Genomic DNA, 13,995 nt, shown 5'->3' on the forward strand with positions numbered 1-13,995 from the left:
GAAATTAAAAAAACAGTAAAAATAAGGTGATATTTTTGTAATTAAAAGTAAAAACAAAACATAAAAGCAAATTATGTTTTCCCAAATCAAAAGACCATTTATATGTATTAAATGTTAAGAATAGAGTAGCACAAATACACATCACAAAAAGCTTTGAAGTACACTGCACTAAAGACAGAGTAGAGTCCAAGATGATGTTTCAAACCGTGCTTCTTGAATTATACTCTCTTACATCATCAGAAAAACGAAGTATCATTTATCTATTTAGCATAGTTCTGTGCCCAAACTGTAGGTCATAACCTCTCATAATTGAGTTTCTCTGACTGCAAGGGAAAAAAAATAGAGTGAGGTATGGCTAATTTCTGTAAGATTAAAGGACCATCGAAGGGAATCAATTGCTACTGCTCAGAATACTGGCTCAGTTGATTGGATATAAAATAAGCCAGGTACAAGTTAAAGCTCAGTTAAACAAGCTGTTCTTGTCCAAATACTGGCTCAGCTTGATTAGGCTTTTGCTTAAGCTGATCCTGCAAGAAGCTTAGTAATAAGTAGTAGCTACAATTGGAACAAGTTAAACTGTACCTTGATAAGCATGTCCGTAGGAAGCCATGCTGGAGCAGTGGGGACCCCTACCCACGCAATCTATCAATTAATCACGACTTTTGGTCAGCATAAGTCATTCAATTCTATAGTTAGATTTAGCTATGCTTGATCTACAGAACATCATTGGCATTGTAAAAAGGGATAAATTTTTATTCTTGCATTCGTCTCTCCCATTTATCAGAACATTGGACAAACTTATTATTATTATTTTAAATATTCCTTATTCTATGAAACTATGACGAGATAGATTAAAGTTACTTACAAGTGCATATTCTCCCGTTTCAAATATACGCATATCCAGGACCTAAAAGAGTTTCACACCTTGAGTTAGATAAACTGTGATGACATTAAAATAAAACAGAGCCACCGCATGCAAAAATAGTTCGACACATACCTCACCACGGTCCTCATAAATGTAATCTAATCCTTTGTAATAAGGTGGGTGCCCAACAGAAAGATACTGAAACATTAAACTCAAACAAGTCAATAGTGTTCACAATTGAAACCAAACCAATAATATGAGAAATCATTGTCCTTCTTACATTGACGCTATTGAGATATTTCTCCTTGTCCACCCTCACAATCTGACCTTTCTTCACTGCCAAAAAACAAAAACAAAAACAACAACAAACAAACAATGATCAAAGAGGCTCTTAAACACCAACAAGGGGTCGGTTGGTCCAAGTGATATTGGTCTTGTTCCCTTAGGCAAGGTCTCAAGTTCGAGTGGATGGAAATACGAGAATCTCATTAAGAATGGTCACTCAGGTTTTCATACGAGCATAGTGGGTAGATACTTTTTATCAATAACATGTTAAAAAAGAGAGGCTCTTTAAACCCAAAGAAAGACTAGTTAGTTCAATGATTGCTTAACTCACAGGAATAGACGGGTTTCTTGGGTTTAGGAGCAGCAGCACTTGAAGACTGAGCATTAGATGACCCTTCACTCTTCTTGCTCTCGGGTGTCTCTGCTTGACCACCTTGCACTGCACGAATCAGAGGGAAATGAACACTTTTTGTTCTCAAAGTTTGCGGGAAACGAGGAAGGCAAGGGAAGGAGGTGTAGGATAGAGTAGCAGAGAACGCCATGAAGAGAAACACAATGCCACGTGTCTCCCATAACCCATAACGTTTTCCTTACATATACCAGAGATAAGAGATGAAGGAATGCACCTTCAATCTTCATGTGTGGCAAAAAGCATAACTAATAAGAACGTGCCACGTCATAAAGGAAGGACTCGAGTGTCAATTCGTGAAAAGTTTCGACCAGCTTGGGAATTTCATCACAGCGTTAAAACGGTCGCGTTCAAAGAACTAGTGAGAGGGAAGAGGGAATGCTATGAATCTCTCTTATCTTACTCGCTTCCCCGAGCGTCTCGTTGCTCCTCTTTATGCCACACTTCCCACTACAGCTACTACTAGGTTCTATTAGTTTTCGTGATTTTCTTTATTCATTTCACTTTTTAGTTAGGCATTTTCTCGAACAGTTTTCGTTCAAGCTTTGGATTTTTATTGTTTTGATTTTTTCAGTGGAAATAGGCCTGAGAATTTTGCGATTGAAGGGCGTAATTTGAAATTCTCATTCACGACGAGGCAAACACAGGATGTACCGGTTCTTAAGGATTGTTCGATTCGCATTCCTTGCGGGCAGTTTTGGATGCTTCTTGGACCCAATGGGTGTGGAAAATCTACCCTCTTGAAGGTATTATCAGAATTCAGAAGTAAGAGTTATTGTTTTGTAGTCTAGTGTATCTTGTAATGTAACCCTTGGCATGGTGTGCAGATTTTGGCTGGTCTCTTGACTCCAACTTCAGGAACAGTGTACGTGAATGGGCCTAAAAGTTTTGTTTTCCAAAATCCAGATCATCAGGTTTTTATTTTCTGTTCCAATGATTAGTAACTTTTTTTTTCTCGTACTTGGTTCATTGGTTCAATGCTATCTTTCTTTGAAGTGTGTTTGAGTATTGATTTATTCAAGCCCAAACGGTTTATAGACATAGGCATAGACCCAATCAATCCGCCTTCCTCTAACATGAAGAGGAGTCTGCTGTTCCAATCTTGAGTCTTTTTTAACCAGGAAAGTAACAGTGTTTGGAACAATGTACTTACTTGATGCCTCTGCATTTGATCTATTTTATGAGGCTGGATGAGAGTGACTGGTTGTGGATGTATGTGGGTGAGAGTCACTGTTAACTGTTAAGACGCTTGAATATGACTACGAAGTAATCTCATAAGGTGCGGGTGCCTCTAATATGGAATACTCTGGAGTTCCTGGCATGCATATGTGAGCAGGTGACAGGAATCTTCTGCCTCATTCTTAGCGAGCACCATGGGATGTACGCCAAAGGGCTTAACAGTAGTGTGCCTCAGATTGCTCTTCAGCCTAGCAATGATTTGAGTGTGAGGGTCTGCCCTTGGTTAGATTCTATAGGGTTAGGCCCAACGATGTAGACCTTAAACAGGCATTAATAGAAAGGCTAAATCTTTGTGGTATATATTTGAAAAGGAAAATCATAAGACTTGTTTTCTGTTAGAATGAAAATGTAAGCTAAAATTTGTTTTTGGATTATATAAAATTCAAAGATGGAAACCTCATCAAATTGGGAGTCACAGTGATGTTACTAAGGGAGGAGACAAGTAATTTCAATGTTTTTTTCTTCACTTACCTTGCTACTATTGCTATGCTGTCTGTTTACTTCATTTGTTATATGTGGCTAAAGTCTAGTATTTGGTAAAATATATCTTCTTTCTGATGGAATAATAAGTTAACAGCGCAAACTGCAGTTAAACTGTCATGTGACTATTTTTCTTCCTTTCTTTTGGTATAAACACCCTTAGACGAATGTTCAAGTAAATTTTGAGGAATTTTCCAACCTTTCCATATGCCTTACTTGACGTTTTGCAAGACAACACTGCCAATGTTGGAATGGCTGTTACTGTTTCAATAGTTCTTATTGCCAATGCCACTTTCTTAAAGTTTTGAGGCATTATCTCAATGTTTGCAGTTCAGACACAACTATTGTGATAAAAAAAATTCACAAAATATGAAAGTAAAAAACCTGAGTTTGTTATCAATCTATAGTCACCAGAAAATTTCTACTGAAAATTTACAGCCTGACCCCATATGATGTATTGTATACAATCGGACTGTCAACTGTGTAGCCTTATATTTGTTGCAGGTGGTAATGCCTACGGTAGATTCTGATGTTGCATTTGGTCTTGGTAAGATCAATTTGGCTCACGATGAAGTCAGATCTAGGGTGTCAAGAGCTTTGCATGCTGTAGGCCTGTCTGACTACATGAAGGTATTAAGGATGACAACCTTGAGCACTCAAACAAATGTGTGAATTATACAATAAATGAACTTTCCTTCTGTTACAATATTCAGAGATCTGTCCAAACTCTGAGTGGTGGTCAGAAGCAGAGGGTTGCCATTGCTGGTGCTCTTGCTGAAGCTTGTAAAGTTCTGTTGTTGGATGAGCTCACAACATTCTTAGATGAAGCTGACCAGGTAATCCCCAAGAATTGTGATGTTATATGCTATACATGTCATATTTGTTGAAAAGTTATGAAAATTGAGAACCTGAAAAACACGGAAACTGGAAACTAGGGACTTTCATCATCTACAAAATATTCACTGACAGTCATTTTTCTTTGTTTCTTCATATTTTCTTTTATCTGCATTTGACACATTCATGCTGACAACAATGCTGCTTGGGCAGTCTCTATTTAAGCTTTCTTACATCTGAATATGTGGACCTTCTTATTCTAAACATGCTGTTAACTTAAAACACGGCTTCACTTTTTGTGCTTATTGTTGAATTTGCTCATGTTAGTAAATGTGAAAGTTTTGATTTAAAACCAACACTTGCTGATAGATGGTTTGCGCTTTTCATGTAAGGTTGGGGTCATCAAAGCTGTTAGGAACTCAGTGGATACCTCTGCAGAAGTTACAGCATTATGGGTCACCCATCGCTTGGAAGAACTGGAGTATGCAGATGGTGCCATCTACATGGAGGATGGGAAAGTAGTCATGCATGGAGATGCCGCTAGCATTAGGAGTTTCATTGAAGCCAGGCAATCTGCCTATATAACCCAGATTAATTCTTAAACAAGTCTTTGTTTCTGAGGATATATACTACTCTTTGTTTAAGAGTAGTAAACTTTTGAGCAAACTATATTCATCTTGTAAATTAATTATAAAAGGTTGTTTTCTGAATTTGGATTTGCTGTAATTGGGAACCCACATTCGATCTTCATGGCTAAAATATCAATCTGCAGTCGGTGAATTTAGATTTAATTTAAGACACGATACTCCGTGGACGAAAATTGAACAGGACACGATGAGTCTCAATTGCAGCATATCTGAATTCGTGTTTTTTTTATTCCCATTCAAGTCATTTACCTCCCGTCAATTCATGGATATCCGTTGTAATTTTTCCATCGGAGTGTTTTTATTTCCTCTAAAAGGTTGAAACAAGGGGAGATTTTAAGCAAACTTAAGGAGAGTTCAATGCAATTTAGTTCTATAATGTTGACTTTAACTAAGTTAACGGAGATAACGAATAAGACATTTAAGTTAACCAAAATTTCAGATTTTATTATTTGATGATCATTATGTTCTGTCAATCCTAACTGGTCCGATGCATCTAGCCCAACATTTTTGCTTGGACTATTAAAACGAAATATCTTAAGGGGCGTGACTCGTGTTATCTGCCGGCTGCTACTTTTGAAAGGTCGCCATATATTAATATCATATAGTTTTTGAAACTATGCTGACGATTTTTAATACTTTTAGTTGAAGCGTAACAGAAAATATTAGGAAAAGTCCACTAATAAAAGCTTTTGACAATTTGGTTTGCATTTACATGCGCCACTAAAAGTTAGTGGGTACTTGCTGATACTTCTGCTTTTGAATATACTCGTTTCGGATTTCGTTTTTGGGGTCAAACATCCTACAATTCTCAAGTGGCAACTAACCTTCGATTTGTTTTTTTCCGGCACATCTCATTTTCTTTATTGGTACATAACTAACCTTTGTATACATGCTATAGGTCAACTACATGACAAGTTGCATAGTTTTCTGATGTGATTGCTAATGAATAAAAAACAAAATGATTTACACCCATTGATTATTTTTTTTCACAGCTGTCCCCTGAAAATGGTCTTTCTAATTTAGAAAGTTTAAACAATGATAATAATAAAGCAAAATAAAAATAAAGCTTTATTTTATATATTTTTATATTGAAAAAATATAGGTTAAATTAATTTTTAAAATTCTTCAAATTTATTTTTTAGATTTAATTTGATCTTTTAATTTTTTTTAGATTAATTTGATCCTTTATTTTTTTAAATTGATTCAATTTGATCATTTAATCTAAATTATAAAAATTCATAATAATTATGGGTATTACTGGGTGTCACTAGGTAATTTTAAACCACTATAAAATATACATCTCCCAAAAATATAAAATGATTTTAAAAATTAAAGAACCCAATTAAATAAAAATAAATAAAAATTAAGTTGAATCGATTTTAAAAATTAAAAAATAAATTGAAAAAAAATAAAAGATCAAATTAAACTTAAAAAAATTAGAGAAAAAAAATCTAATTTAAGTAGAGAGATACTTCAAAATTAATTTAGCAATATTAATTTTTTTCCCATGTTGATTATAATTTTAAGCTTACCATATTTATATTACTTTATGGCCAATAATGATCAACACCCGTGGAAATTGGGAAACAAATGAAATGACATCATTTAAAGAACAAAAACAAGCTTAATAATTTTGAGCAATTAATTCAAAGCTATCGCGAACCCAAGCAGCAACAGGGGATCTTTGCCATCCACGGTTCCTGCGAATTCCAAAAGGACAAAAACATAAAAGAAAAATCCACAAAAGTTGGTAGCTTCCTTCCTTCTTCAAACGCAACGAAGTTTCTTTCCACTTTCAAAATTCCCACCCGCCCCTTTGTTCTCTCCGTACAACATCATCACCCCTGATTCTGGGTCATTTAAATCCCCGAATTTCATCATTCGTTATTTTCATCGTTTTTTTGCCTCTTATTTCATCCAATTCTCGCTTTTTCAACGATCACAGTGTTGACCCTTGATGGGTTTTTCTCGTCGATCATAAGCATACCCGGGTTTGTGAAAAAGGTTTCTCCTTTCCACGTGTGGCTTCACTTGTCATCGATCCTGAGCTCCATATAGCTTGCAACGCTGTGGAACTGTGTACTTTGTTGCTCCTTTTCTCTGTTTCCCCGTGTGTCAATTCAGCTTAGGCCATAACTGGATCACATGAAAATGAAGCCTTCTTCTTCCAATGAAGAAAACCATGACGTGGAAAATGCCAAGTTGGACAAAGTCAAAGTTAGAACTCCAAGGAATGGAAGGGTAGTTAAATTGCACAATCAGGCCTTGTTGTCTGGACTTGCATATTGCTTTTCCTCATGTGGCATGATATTGGTCAACAAGTTTGTACTTTCTAGCTATGATTTTAATGCTGGGATATCCTTGATGTTGTACCAGGTATTTTTTTTATTTGGTGTACATTGAATCTTTTACCCTTTTGTGCATTGTGTAGTGATGTTGAAGTTGCTTGAGCTGGATTGGTTTTGACACTTTTTTTGTGTGGATGCAGAATTTAATTTCAGTTGGTATTGTTTACGTGTTGAGCCTTCTGGGTTTAGTTTCAACTGAGCCGCTGACATGGAGATTGATCAAGGTCTGGTTGCCTGTGAATGTTATATTTGTTGGAATGCTCGTTACAAGCATGTTTAGGTATGCAGTCTTCAACTTTATGGCTTCTGTAATAATTTCATTCTCTCTTTTGTTGGAATATATTGATTGTCTTACCAAAGGGGGATGGTTGTGGCAGATGCCATGTGACTGGCTTTTTACCATTCAATGTTTCATCTGCTACTAGTTCTATAGATGCTAATCTTTTCTCATGTGTAATGTTTGCCTTTTTTTAATAATTGTCTAATGCTAGGTATGAAAATACATTGATTTAAAAATAATATTTTGCGGAATGTGCTTAGAGAGATTCCATCTATGTGAGTAATGTGTGTAATCATGAAATGGAAACATTTTGATTATATTTAGAGGAGAATTATTCTTTTTTGGGAGCATGGAGTTCTAAAGTTAAACTAACTTTTTATCGTCAAACATGTGATCTTGACATTTATTATCTGTGCCGGTGTCAATATATGGACTGAAATTACAAAAGAGCAGTTTGTTACTCTCTCTTGCTTGCTTGCAATACTTTACTTATCCATTTGTTTTATGTGCAGTTTGAAATACATTAATGTAGCCATGGTGACTGTCCTGAAGAATGTTACTAATGTCATAACCGCCCTTGGTGAAATGTATTTGTTCAAGAAGCACCATGATGGCAAAGTCTGGGCAGCTTTGTTTCTAATGGTATGTTGAAGAGCTTGACATATGAATCCTGTAGTCCCTTTATTTTTGGCTGTTCGAGACCCTGACTGTGATGTAGAATAATGAATTCACATATTATACCTTGACAAATAAATCTTGCAATCCCTTTATTTTGTCTGCATCTCCTACAACCATTACTCTTGCCGACAAATTGTTTTATTATAGTTGTCCAAGGATGTTGTTGCTATGGGAAAGATGTTACTACTTGTCTAATCATAACCCTGGATTGGGGTTGGTGTTTTAGGATGGTAGCCAGGCTTACTTGAAATTTGTATGTTGAATTCTGTTAAATTTACTTGCTGGACTGTCACAACTGATATGCGGATTATTATGCAGGGTTCTATCCTGCTTCCAGCAATGCATTTATTATTGGGTGGCTTGTCTGTTTCGATTTCGTACTTACTGTAAACATCTTTTATTTTGTTGGACTCCTGTGGCTGTTTACCGTAAAGACTGTCTTGAAACTATGCATCAGTTGGCTTCTTGCCTTACAAAACAAGTTTTTGTATAAAGCAGCCTGAAAGAGTTTCCCTTTTTCCTTGCAGATCATTTCAGCAATAACTGGAGGGATTACTGATCTCTCTTTTAATGCAGTTGGCTATGCTTGGCAGACAGTAAACTGTTTCTTAACTGCATCATATTCGGTAAGTATTGATGTTTTGTGATTTTAAGATTCATTGTCATAATGAGTTTCATTCTTTTTTAATTCCACTTTCCCTCCCTTTCTATCACTTCCTGAATGTCTTTCAAACAAAATTTCAGCAGAATACTGTAAGATGTAAGTTTACAATAAGTTTTATTCTGTTTGTGGTGCTGTTTTGCTCGTATAACTTTTAGTCCTTGACTTGGGAGTTAGGATATTAATCCAATATGATTGTATATGCATAAATTCAATCATGTTTTTGTCTTACTAAAGTCTATCATTGTTTGTCTTTGATCACTGTGTTAGATAACCTATTTGTTGGTTACAATCAGCAGTTAGTTACAAATTTACAATCAGTGAAAGGTATCACATGTATAGAAGAAGAGAAGAGAGGAAAGGGGTGAGAGAATTGGGAATTTTGGGCATTAAGAGGTGCAAACCCTCAAAGTTCTGCAGTGTTGTAATCAGGGGAGGTTTTCCGTATTCTTTGTAATAAGATATCAGGTTTCTATCACATTGTAATGTTCTCATGTTTTACTCTTTCAGCCCAATTCAATACTTCTGGTTGCTTCAATAATGATCTGAACATATGCCATCGCTAAAACTTTTGGTGTAATAGTCACATTATGTATAATATCACCACTTTCAATCGTAACATACAAGTCTATATAACATAGAAAAGCAGGATGCTTGTGTGACATGCATGTGTAGGATGAACCAAATCCTCATTGAATTTAACTTTTCCATTATCTTCTTGTGCATGTTATCCTGGTCATAGTGTATCCCTGGTCCCTAGGACTCTCCATCCCTCTGTGCTAAGGACTGGCTTAGACTTGGTTGAAAGACAAAGTAAAATTAAATGAAAAATGTTCTATGAATTGATATAGTTCATCATAGGCGAAGCGAATTGATCAGTTTATCTGATCAAACTTTCCAACATGAAGACAAATTATTCATCACCTATTCCTGGCGAGAAGAGACTCAACGCATTTCAGTTTGTTATGTTAATTGCTTTTTGGGGTTTCTAGAATCATATTACTCAATTACTTCTACACTTTTGTGCAGAAGGTTTAGTTTGGTTTTGATTTAAAAGGATAATATACTATGGTATAATGTGTATATGTAGATGGCACTGAATTTAGCTTTTAATCAAGTTTGCTGATTAATCAATTGTTTTTATTTTGTTGCTGCAGTTGACGCTTCGAAGGGTCATGGATACAGCAAAGCTAGTTACAAAATCTGGAAATTTAAATGAGTTTTCGATGGTCTTGTTGAACAACACCCTTTCTTTGCCTTTGGGAATTTTCATGATAATTGTTTTCAATGAAGTGGATTATCTCTTAACAACGTGAGTTTTTTTCCTACTTTTTTGTGATTGACATCAATATTATGTGACTGGCATGCTTCATTTTCTATTAGGTTATGTGATCTCAGGTTATAATGTAAGACAGAACTTAGATACAATTCCATTGGTGCTGTTTGTATTATTCTCCTATCAAAATTGGACTTTCACCTTGAGAATTTGTGTAAAAAAGGTTTGCATTAAAGAATTATGCAGATTACCGAGGTAAAACTCCAATTCTGATTGGATAACAATGTAAACATTGTCTAAGGCATTGTATTTAAGTTTTGTCCTAAAATGTATCATGAAGAGAACATCCCATTTTTACTTTTTGCCTTCTGTTTTTCTTTATGCATACCTGTATCTGGAATCGCAAGAAATGTGATTTTATGTCATAAATTGCTTAGGTTATGTCCATGGCAGATATAAAAACTTATTCACTATGTCATTCTTTTTCTAATATTATGTATTTTAATTTACAGGCCACTTCTGAGATTGCCTAGCTTTTGGCTGGTGATGACCTTCAGTGGATTTTTGGGTCTAGCAATCAGTTTCACATCCATGTGGTTTCTTCATCAGACAGGAGCTACAACTTACAGGTGAGATCAGAAGTACCAATTGCTCACTCCCCCAAAAGACGAAGAGAGAATAATCCATATCCACCTTTTATCTCCAATACCTAAATGTAGTAAATTAAATTCCCTAGGCCCTAGCAGTTTCTTTTGAAATTGGACTTCATGAATAGAAGGACTGATGTCATGGACAATGTGTGTCCGAAGCTGTGTGTATTTTGGTTTAGACTAGCATCTTTATTGTTCTAGGACGGTACTATGGCTTAGTGTTGGCAGGATCTCATTTGAAGCAAACAAGTCTTTGCCTCCCTGGTTTTTGTGAGATGACTACTGAACGATGCATTCACCTTGGTTATAAGTTTATAACTCATGAATTATTGTTGGAGCAAATATTTTTATTAGTTGTAGATTCTAATCTTTAATGCATTGCTATATCAGAAAAATACCAGTATGTTAATTTGTTTAGACATATCTAACTAGTTTGCCATCTTCAGTCTTGTAGGTTCACTGAACAAGATACCACTTTCTATTGCTGGCATCCTTCTCTTCAAAGTTCCTACTAGTTTGGAGAACTCCGCTAGCATTTTGTTTGGTTAGTTCTTTAAATTAACTGAACTGAAAGTATTACTATCTTCATCGTCATTGTAGAGTGCATTGAGATAAGTTTGTATTACACTTTGTTTTGTCGCTGAAGCTATAAATGCAATTTGTAGGTCTATTGGCAGGAGTGTTTTTTGCTAGAGCGAAAATCCTGGAGAGATCTCAATCCTGAAGAGCAGTAAATGCCTATGTGATAATTAAAGTTTACACTAGAAGGAATTCTTCCCATCTATAGAATTTGATTTCTGGGTTCAGTTGGACATTCAGTCCAAGTCTGTGAGGTGTTGTCAAGAGATGGCATCAGCTTAACTCTCCCATTCTTTATATATCCAACTTGGTGATGGTTCATGATTCCTTCTCCAAGGGACAGTTTTTGGTCCATGTTCATTTGGATATTCTGTGGAAAGGGCTGTTTGGATTATTGCATTGTCTCTCACTGGGAGGAAAAATTGTCACTAATTTTGTATCATGTGACTTCATTATTCCCATGTATCATCACATTGTGATTTGTTTTATATGAAAATTCTCAATGAAATGAAAAACAAAAAAGAAAAAGTTGATCTTGAATTCTGGGGCAAGGGTAATGCTTTGTCTCCTTTTTCTTTGACCTTTCTTAGTTGTTATTTGATCTTTTTCCATTGAAAAGAAAATTTCAATTTGTTATTTGATATTTTTTCTTTTTGAATGACTCGCAATACAAAAGATTTTTTTTTTATTGGAAAAATATAAAATACTGTTTTTTTTATCTTAATCTGATTTAGTTTAACCCATTAGGACTGGTTTAGTGAAAGAGGAGTTTGAGTAAGTTGCACCAAGTTTTAGGTTATGGTTGTTGTACACACAAAAATCTGGATTTCTAGCTTTATTTAAATTTTTGGACGATAAAAAAATTATATTCTTGATATTTAGTGTTCAAATACAACATAAATAAAAGAGTAATATGGGGGGAAAAAACCCATAACATTAGCTGATAAAAGTTAATATGTTCAAATATAACTAAACATATGAATATTTTATTACATATAAAAATCATTTTTACATATAGAAATTAGAGACGTTAGTGGGGTGGGATGAGGTTGAGGTAGAGTTGGCCAAGCTCGTCGTTTTCGAAGGCACCAAGGCCATCACCAAATTTACAAGCTCTTGATTGGTTCTATGTTTCAATTTGAGTTTCGAAATGAATACTAAATATATAAAAATAAAACTTTTCAAATATGAAAGAATAAATAAAAAAGTTTAATTTAATTAGGAAGCAAAAGTAAAATTCAAATATATGTTAATAACAAAAAACATATTTAATCCAACACTTGAGGTGACTCATGTTAACAAGTTAATTAACCATTTATTTTTATTTCCTTTTCGGTTTTAGGCAAACAGATTAATCTGAATTAGTTATCTAACACTAGAAGAAGATTGAATCTCAACTTTTTGTTTCTTACCTGATCGCATAGATGGAGGCATCACAGGGCAACCATCCAAACCCTAACCCTAACCCTAACCGGAATAATTCCGTTGCGTCGTCGGTGCCGGTGTGGCCAACCATCGACGGCCCATTGGGCCTGTCGGAGGAAGAATCAGTGGGCTACGCTCGCAGGTTCTACAAGTTCGGCTTCGCCCTTCTCCCTCTCCTATGGGCCGTCAATTGCTTCTACTTCTGGCCCGCCCTTCGCCACTCTCACTCCTTCCCCCGCATTCGCCCCTGTATCATAACCTAACCTAATCTCAATTACTTGCAAATTTATGCACTCCTTTTCAATTATTATTATGCATTATTTGCTTCAACTGTTTCTGTTTTCTAATATCTAAGTTCTGTAACTATCTGCTTTAACTGTGAGTTTGTTTGTGACTTGATGCTTTTCGTAACTGTTAGTTTCAATTTTATGTTGCATCCATACAGCTGCATGGTTTCATCTCATTCTTGTTTGTTTATGGTTGAAATGATTGTTGAATGTGCTAACTGGTTTTTAAGTAATTTGGTAGTTAAAATAACGTTGTTGAAGCTTGGTCTTTAACCGAGTTGAGTTGAATGATGTTGTGGAATTTATGTAGTCAACCTCATCTAGTGGAATAGGGCTTTGTTATTGTTGTTGTTATAGTTGAATTAATTGTTGAGTGTGCTTACTGGTTTTAAGTGATTTGGTGGATAAAATAATGTTGCTGAAGCTTTGGTCTTTGACTGAGTTGAATGATGTGTGTGATCCATGTGACCAACTTCTTCTAGTTAAATAAGGCTTTGTTGTTGTTGGTTACAAAATAACAAATTTATTTAGAGACACGTTCCTTTTTTCCTTTTTGCAGATGTTGTTGGATCTGCAATTGGGTTTGCAGTATTTGCGACACTTCTCAGTTCTTGGGCTCTAACATTTGCCATTGGAGGGGAACGTCTCTTCGGCCCTGTTTGGGATCAATTGGTTATGTACAATCTTGCTGATAGGTTAGGCTTAACAGGCTGGAGCTAGTTTTGTTGTGTGGCACCTCTGATACAAAATATTTTGATCCTTTATTACCAGACTTACCTTCTTCCCTGCTCTGCTTCGTGAATTTCATCTGCATTACTTATATACATTTGACTATATTCTGTCATTGAATTAGTAGTGAATTTTATCTTCCTGTCACAGTTGATAGATAACAAGCAATGTTTTGGAAGATGATATAGATCTTGGTGTCTTTACTGCATTTTTTGTGTTATATTATGTTATTTATGCAAGATTCATCATCTCATTTTGGTATGTTGAGGAAGAGAAGACATCATACAGGGATTGGAAGTTTACCCCTTCCCCCCTTAGCTGTC

General features: G+C 35.4%; 4 protein-coding genes across 4 annotated transcripts; 3 read left to right on the top strand and 1 right to left on the bottom strand.

The window, feature by feature from the left end:
* Window positions 1-82: 82 nt before the first annotated feature.
* LOC100500669 (uncharacterized) lies at window positions 83-1,714 on the bottom strand. Its single transcript, NM_001250746.2, is given in 6 exon segments — window positions 83-323; window positions 583-642; window positions 866-907; window positions 998-1,063; window positions 1,146-1,201; window positions 1,482-1,714. Coding segments are annotated over 6 exon segments (465 nt in total). The 5' UTR covers window positions 1,693-1,714; the 3' UTR covers window positions 83-293.
* LOC100813654 (ABC transporter I family member 10) lies at window positions 1,630-4,988 on the top strand. Its single transcript, XM_003526816.5, has 6 exons — window positions 1,630-2,025; window positions 2,134-2,305; window positions 2,387-2,473; window positions 3,783-3,908; window positions 3,992-4,114; window positions 4,505-4,988. The coding sequence occupies exons 1-6, from the start codon at window positions 1,943-1,945 to the stop codon at window positions 4,712-4,714; spliced, it is 801 nt and encodes a 266-aa protein (XP_003526864.1). The 5' UTR covers window positions 1,630-1,942; the 3' UTR covers window positions 4,715-4,988.
* Window positions 4,989-6,399: 1,411 nt separating this feature from the next.
* On the top strand, window positions 6,400-11,771 carry LOC100808480 (GDP-mannose transporter GONST1). Its single transcript, XM_014776469.2, has 8 exons — window positions 6,400-7,135; window positions 7,248-7,387; window positions 7,900-8,029; window positions 8,593-8,691; window positions 9,884-10,038; window positions 10,515-10,631; window positions 11,099-11,196; window positions 11,318-11,771. Exons 1-8 carry the CDS (start codon window positions 6,905-6,907, stop codon window positions 11,374-11,376), a joined length of 1,029 nt encoding a protein of 342 aa, XP_014631955.1. The 5' UTR covers window positions 6,400-6,904; the 3' UTR covers window positions 11,377-11,771.
* Window positions 11,772-12,510: 739 nt separating this feature from the next.
* On the top strand, window positions 12,511-13,855 carry LOC106798930 (probable gamma-secretase subunit PEN-2). Its single transcript, XM_014776470.3, has 2 exons — window positions 12,511-12,905; window positions 13,503-13,855. Exons 1-2 carry the CDS (start codon window positions 12,656-12,658, stop codon window positions 13,661-13,663), a joined length of 411 nt encoding a protein of 136 aa, XP_014631956.1. The 5' UTR covers window positions 12,511-12,655; the 3' UTR covers window positions 13,664-13,855.
* Window positions 13,856-13,995: the final 140 nt, after the last annotated feature.

Source organism: Glycine max, chromosome 6 (assembly GCF_000004515.6).
Source record: "Glycine max cultivar Williams 82 chromosome 6, Glycine_max_v4.0, whole genome shotgun sequence".
Taxonomy (NCBI): Eukaryota; Viridiplantae; Streptophyta; class Magnoliopsida; order Fabales; family Fabaceae; genus Glycine; species Glycine max.

Coding starts and splice junctions, on each gene's coding strand:
- LOC100808480 (XM_014776469.2), top strand. CDS start 6,905: ATGAAAATGAAGCCTTCTTCTTCCAATGAAGAAAACCATGACGTGGAA. Junction 7,388..7,899: donor CTCGTTACAAGCATGTTTAG/GTATGCAGTCTT, acceptor TTTTATGTGCAG/TTTGAAATACATTAATGTAG. Junction 8,692..9,883: donor TCTTAACTGCATCATATTCG/GTAAGTATTGAT, acceptor TTGTTGCTGCAG/TTGACGCTTCGAAGGGTCAT.
- LOC106798930 (XM_014776470.3), top strand. CDS start 12,656: ATGGAGGCATCACAGGGCAACCATCCAAACCCTAACCCTAACCCTAAC. Junction 12,906..13,502: donor CTTCCCCCGCATTCGCCCCT/GTATCATAACCT, acceptor TCCTTTTTGCAG/ATGTTGTTGGATCTGCAATT.
- LOC100813654 (XM_003526816.5), top strand. CDS start 1,943: ATGAATCTCTCTTATCTTACTCGCTTCCCCGAGCGTCTCGTTGCTCCT. Junction 2,306..2,386: donor GAAAATCTACCCTCTTGAAG/GTATTATCAGAA, acceptor CATGGTGTGCAG/ATTTTGGCTGGTCTCTTGAC. Junction 4,115..4,504: donor TCTTAGATGAAGCTGACCAG/GTAATCCCCAAG, acceptor TTTTCATGTAAG/GTTGGGGTCATCAAAGCTGT.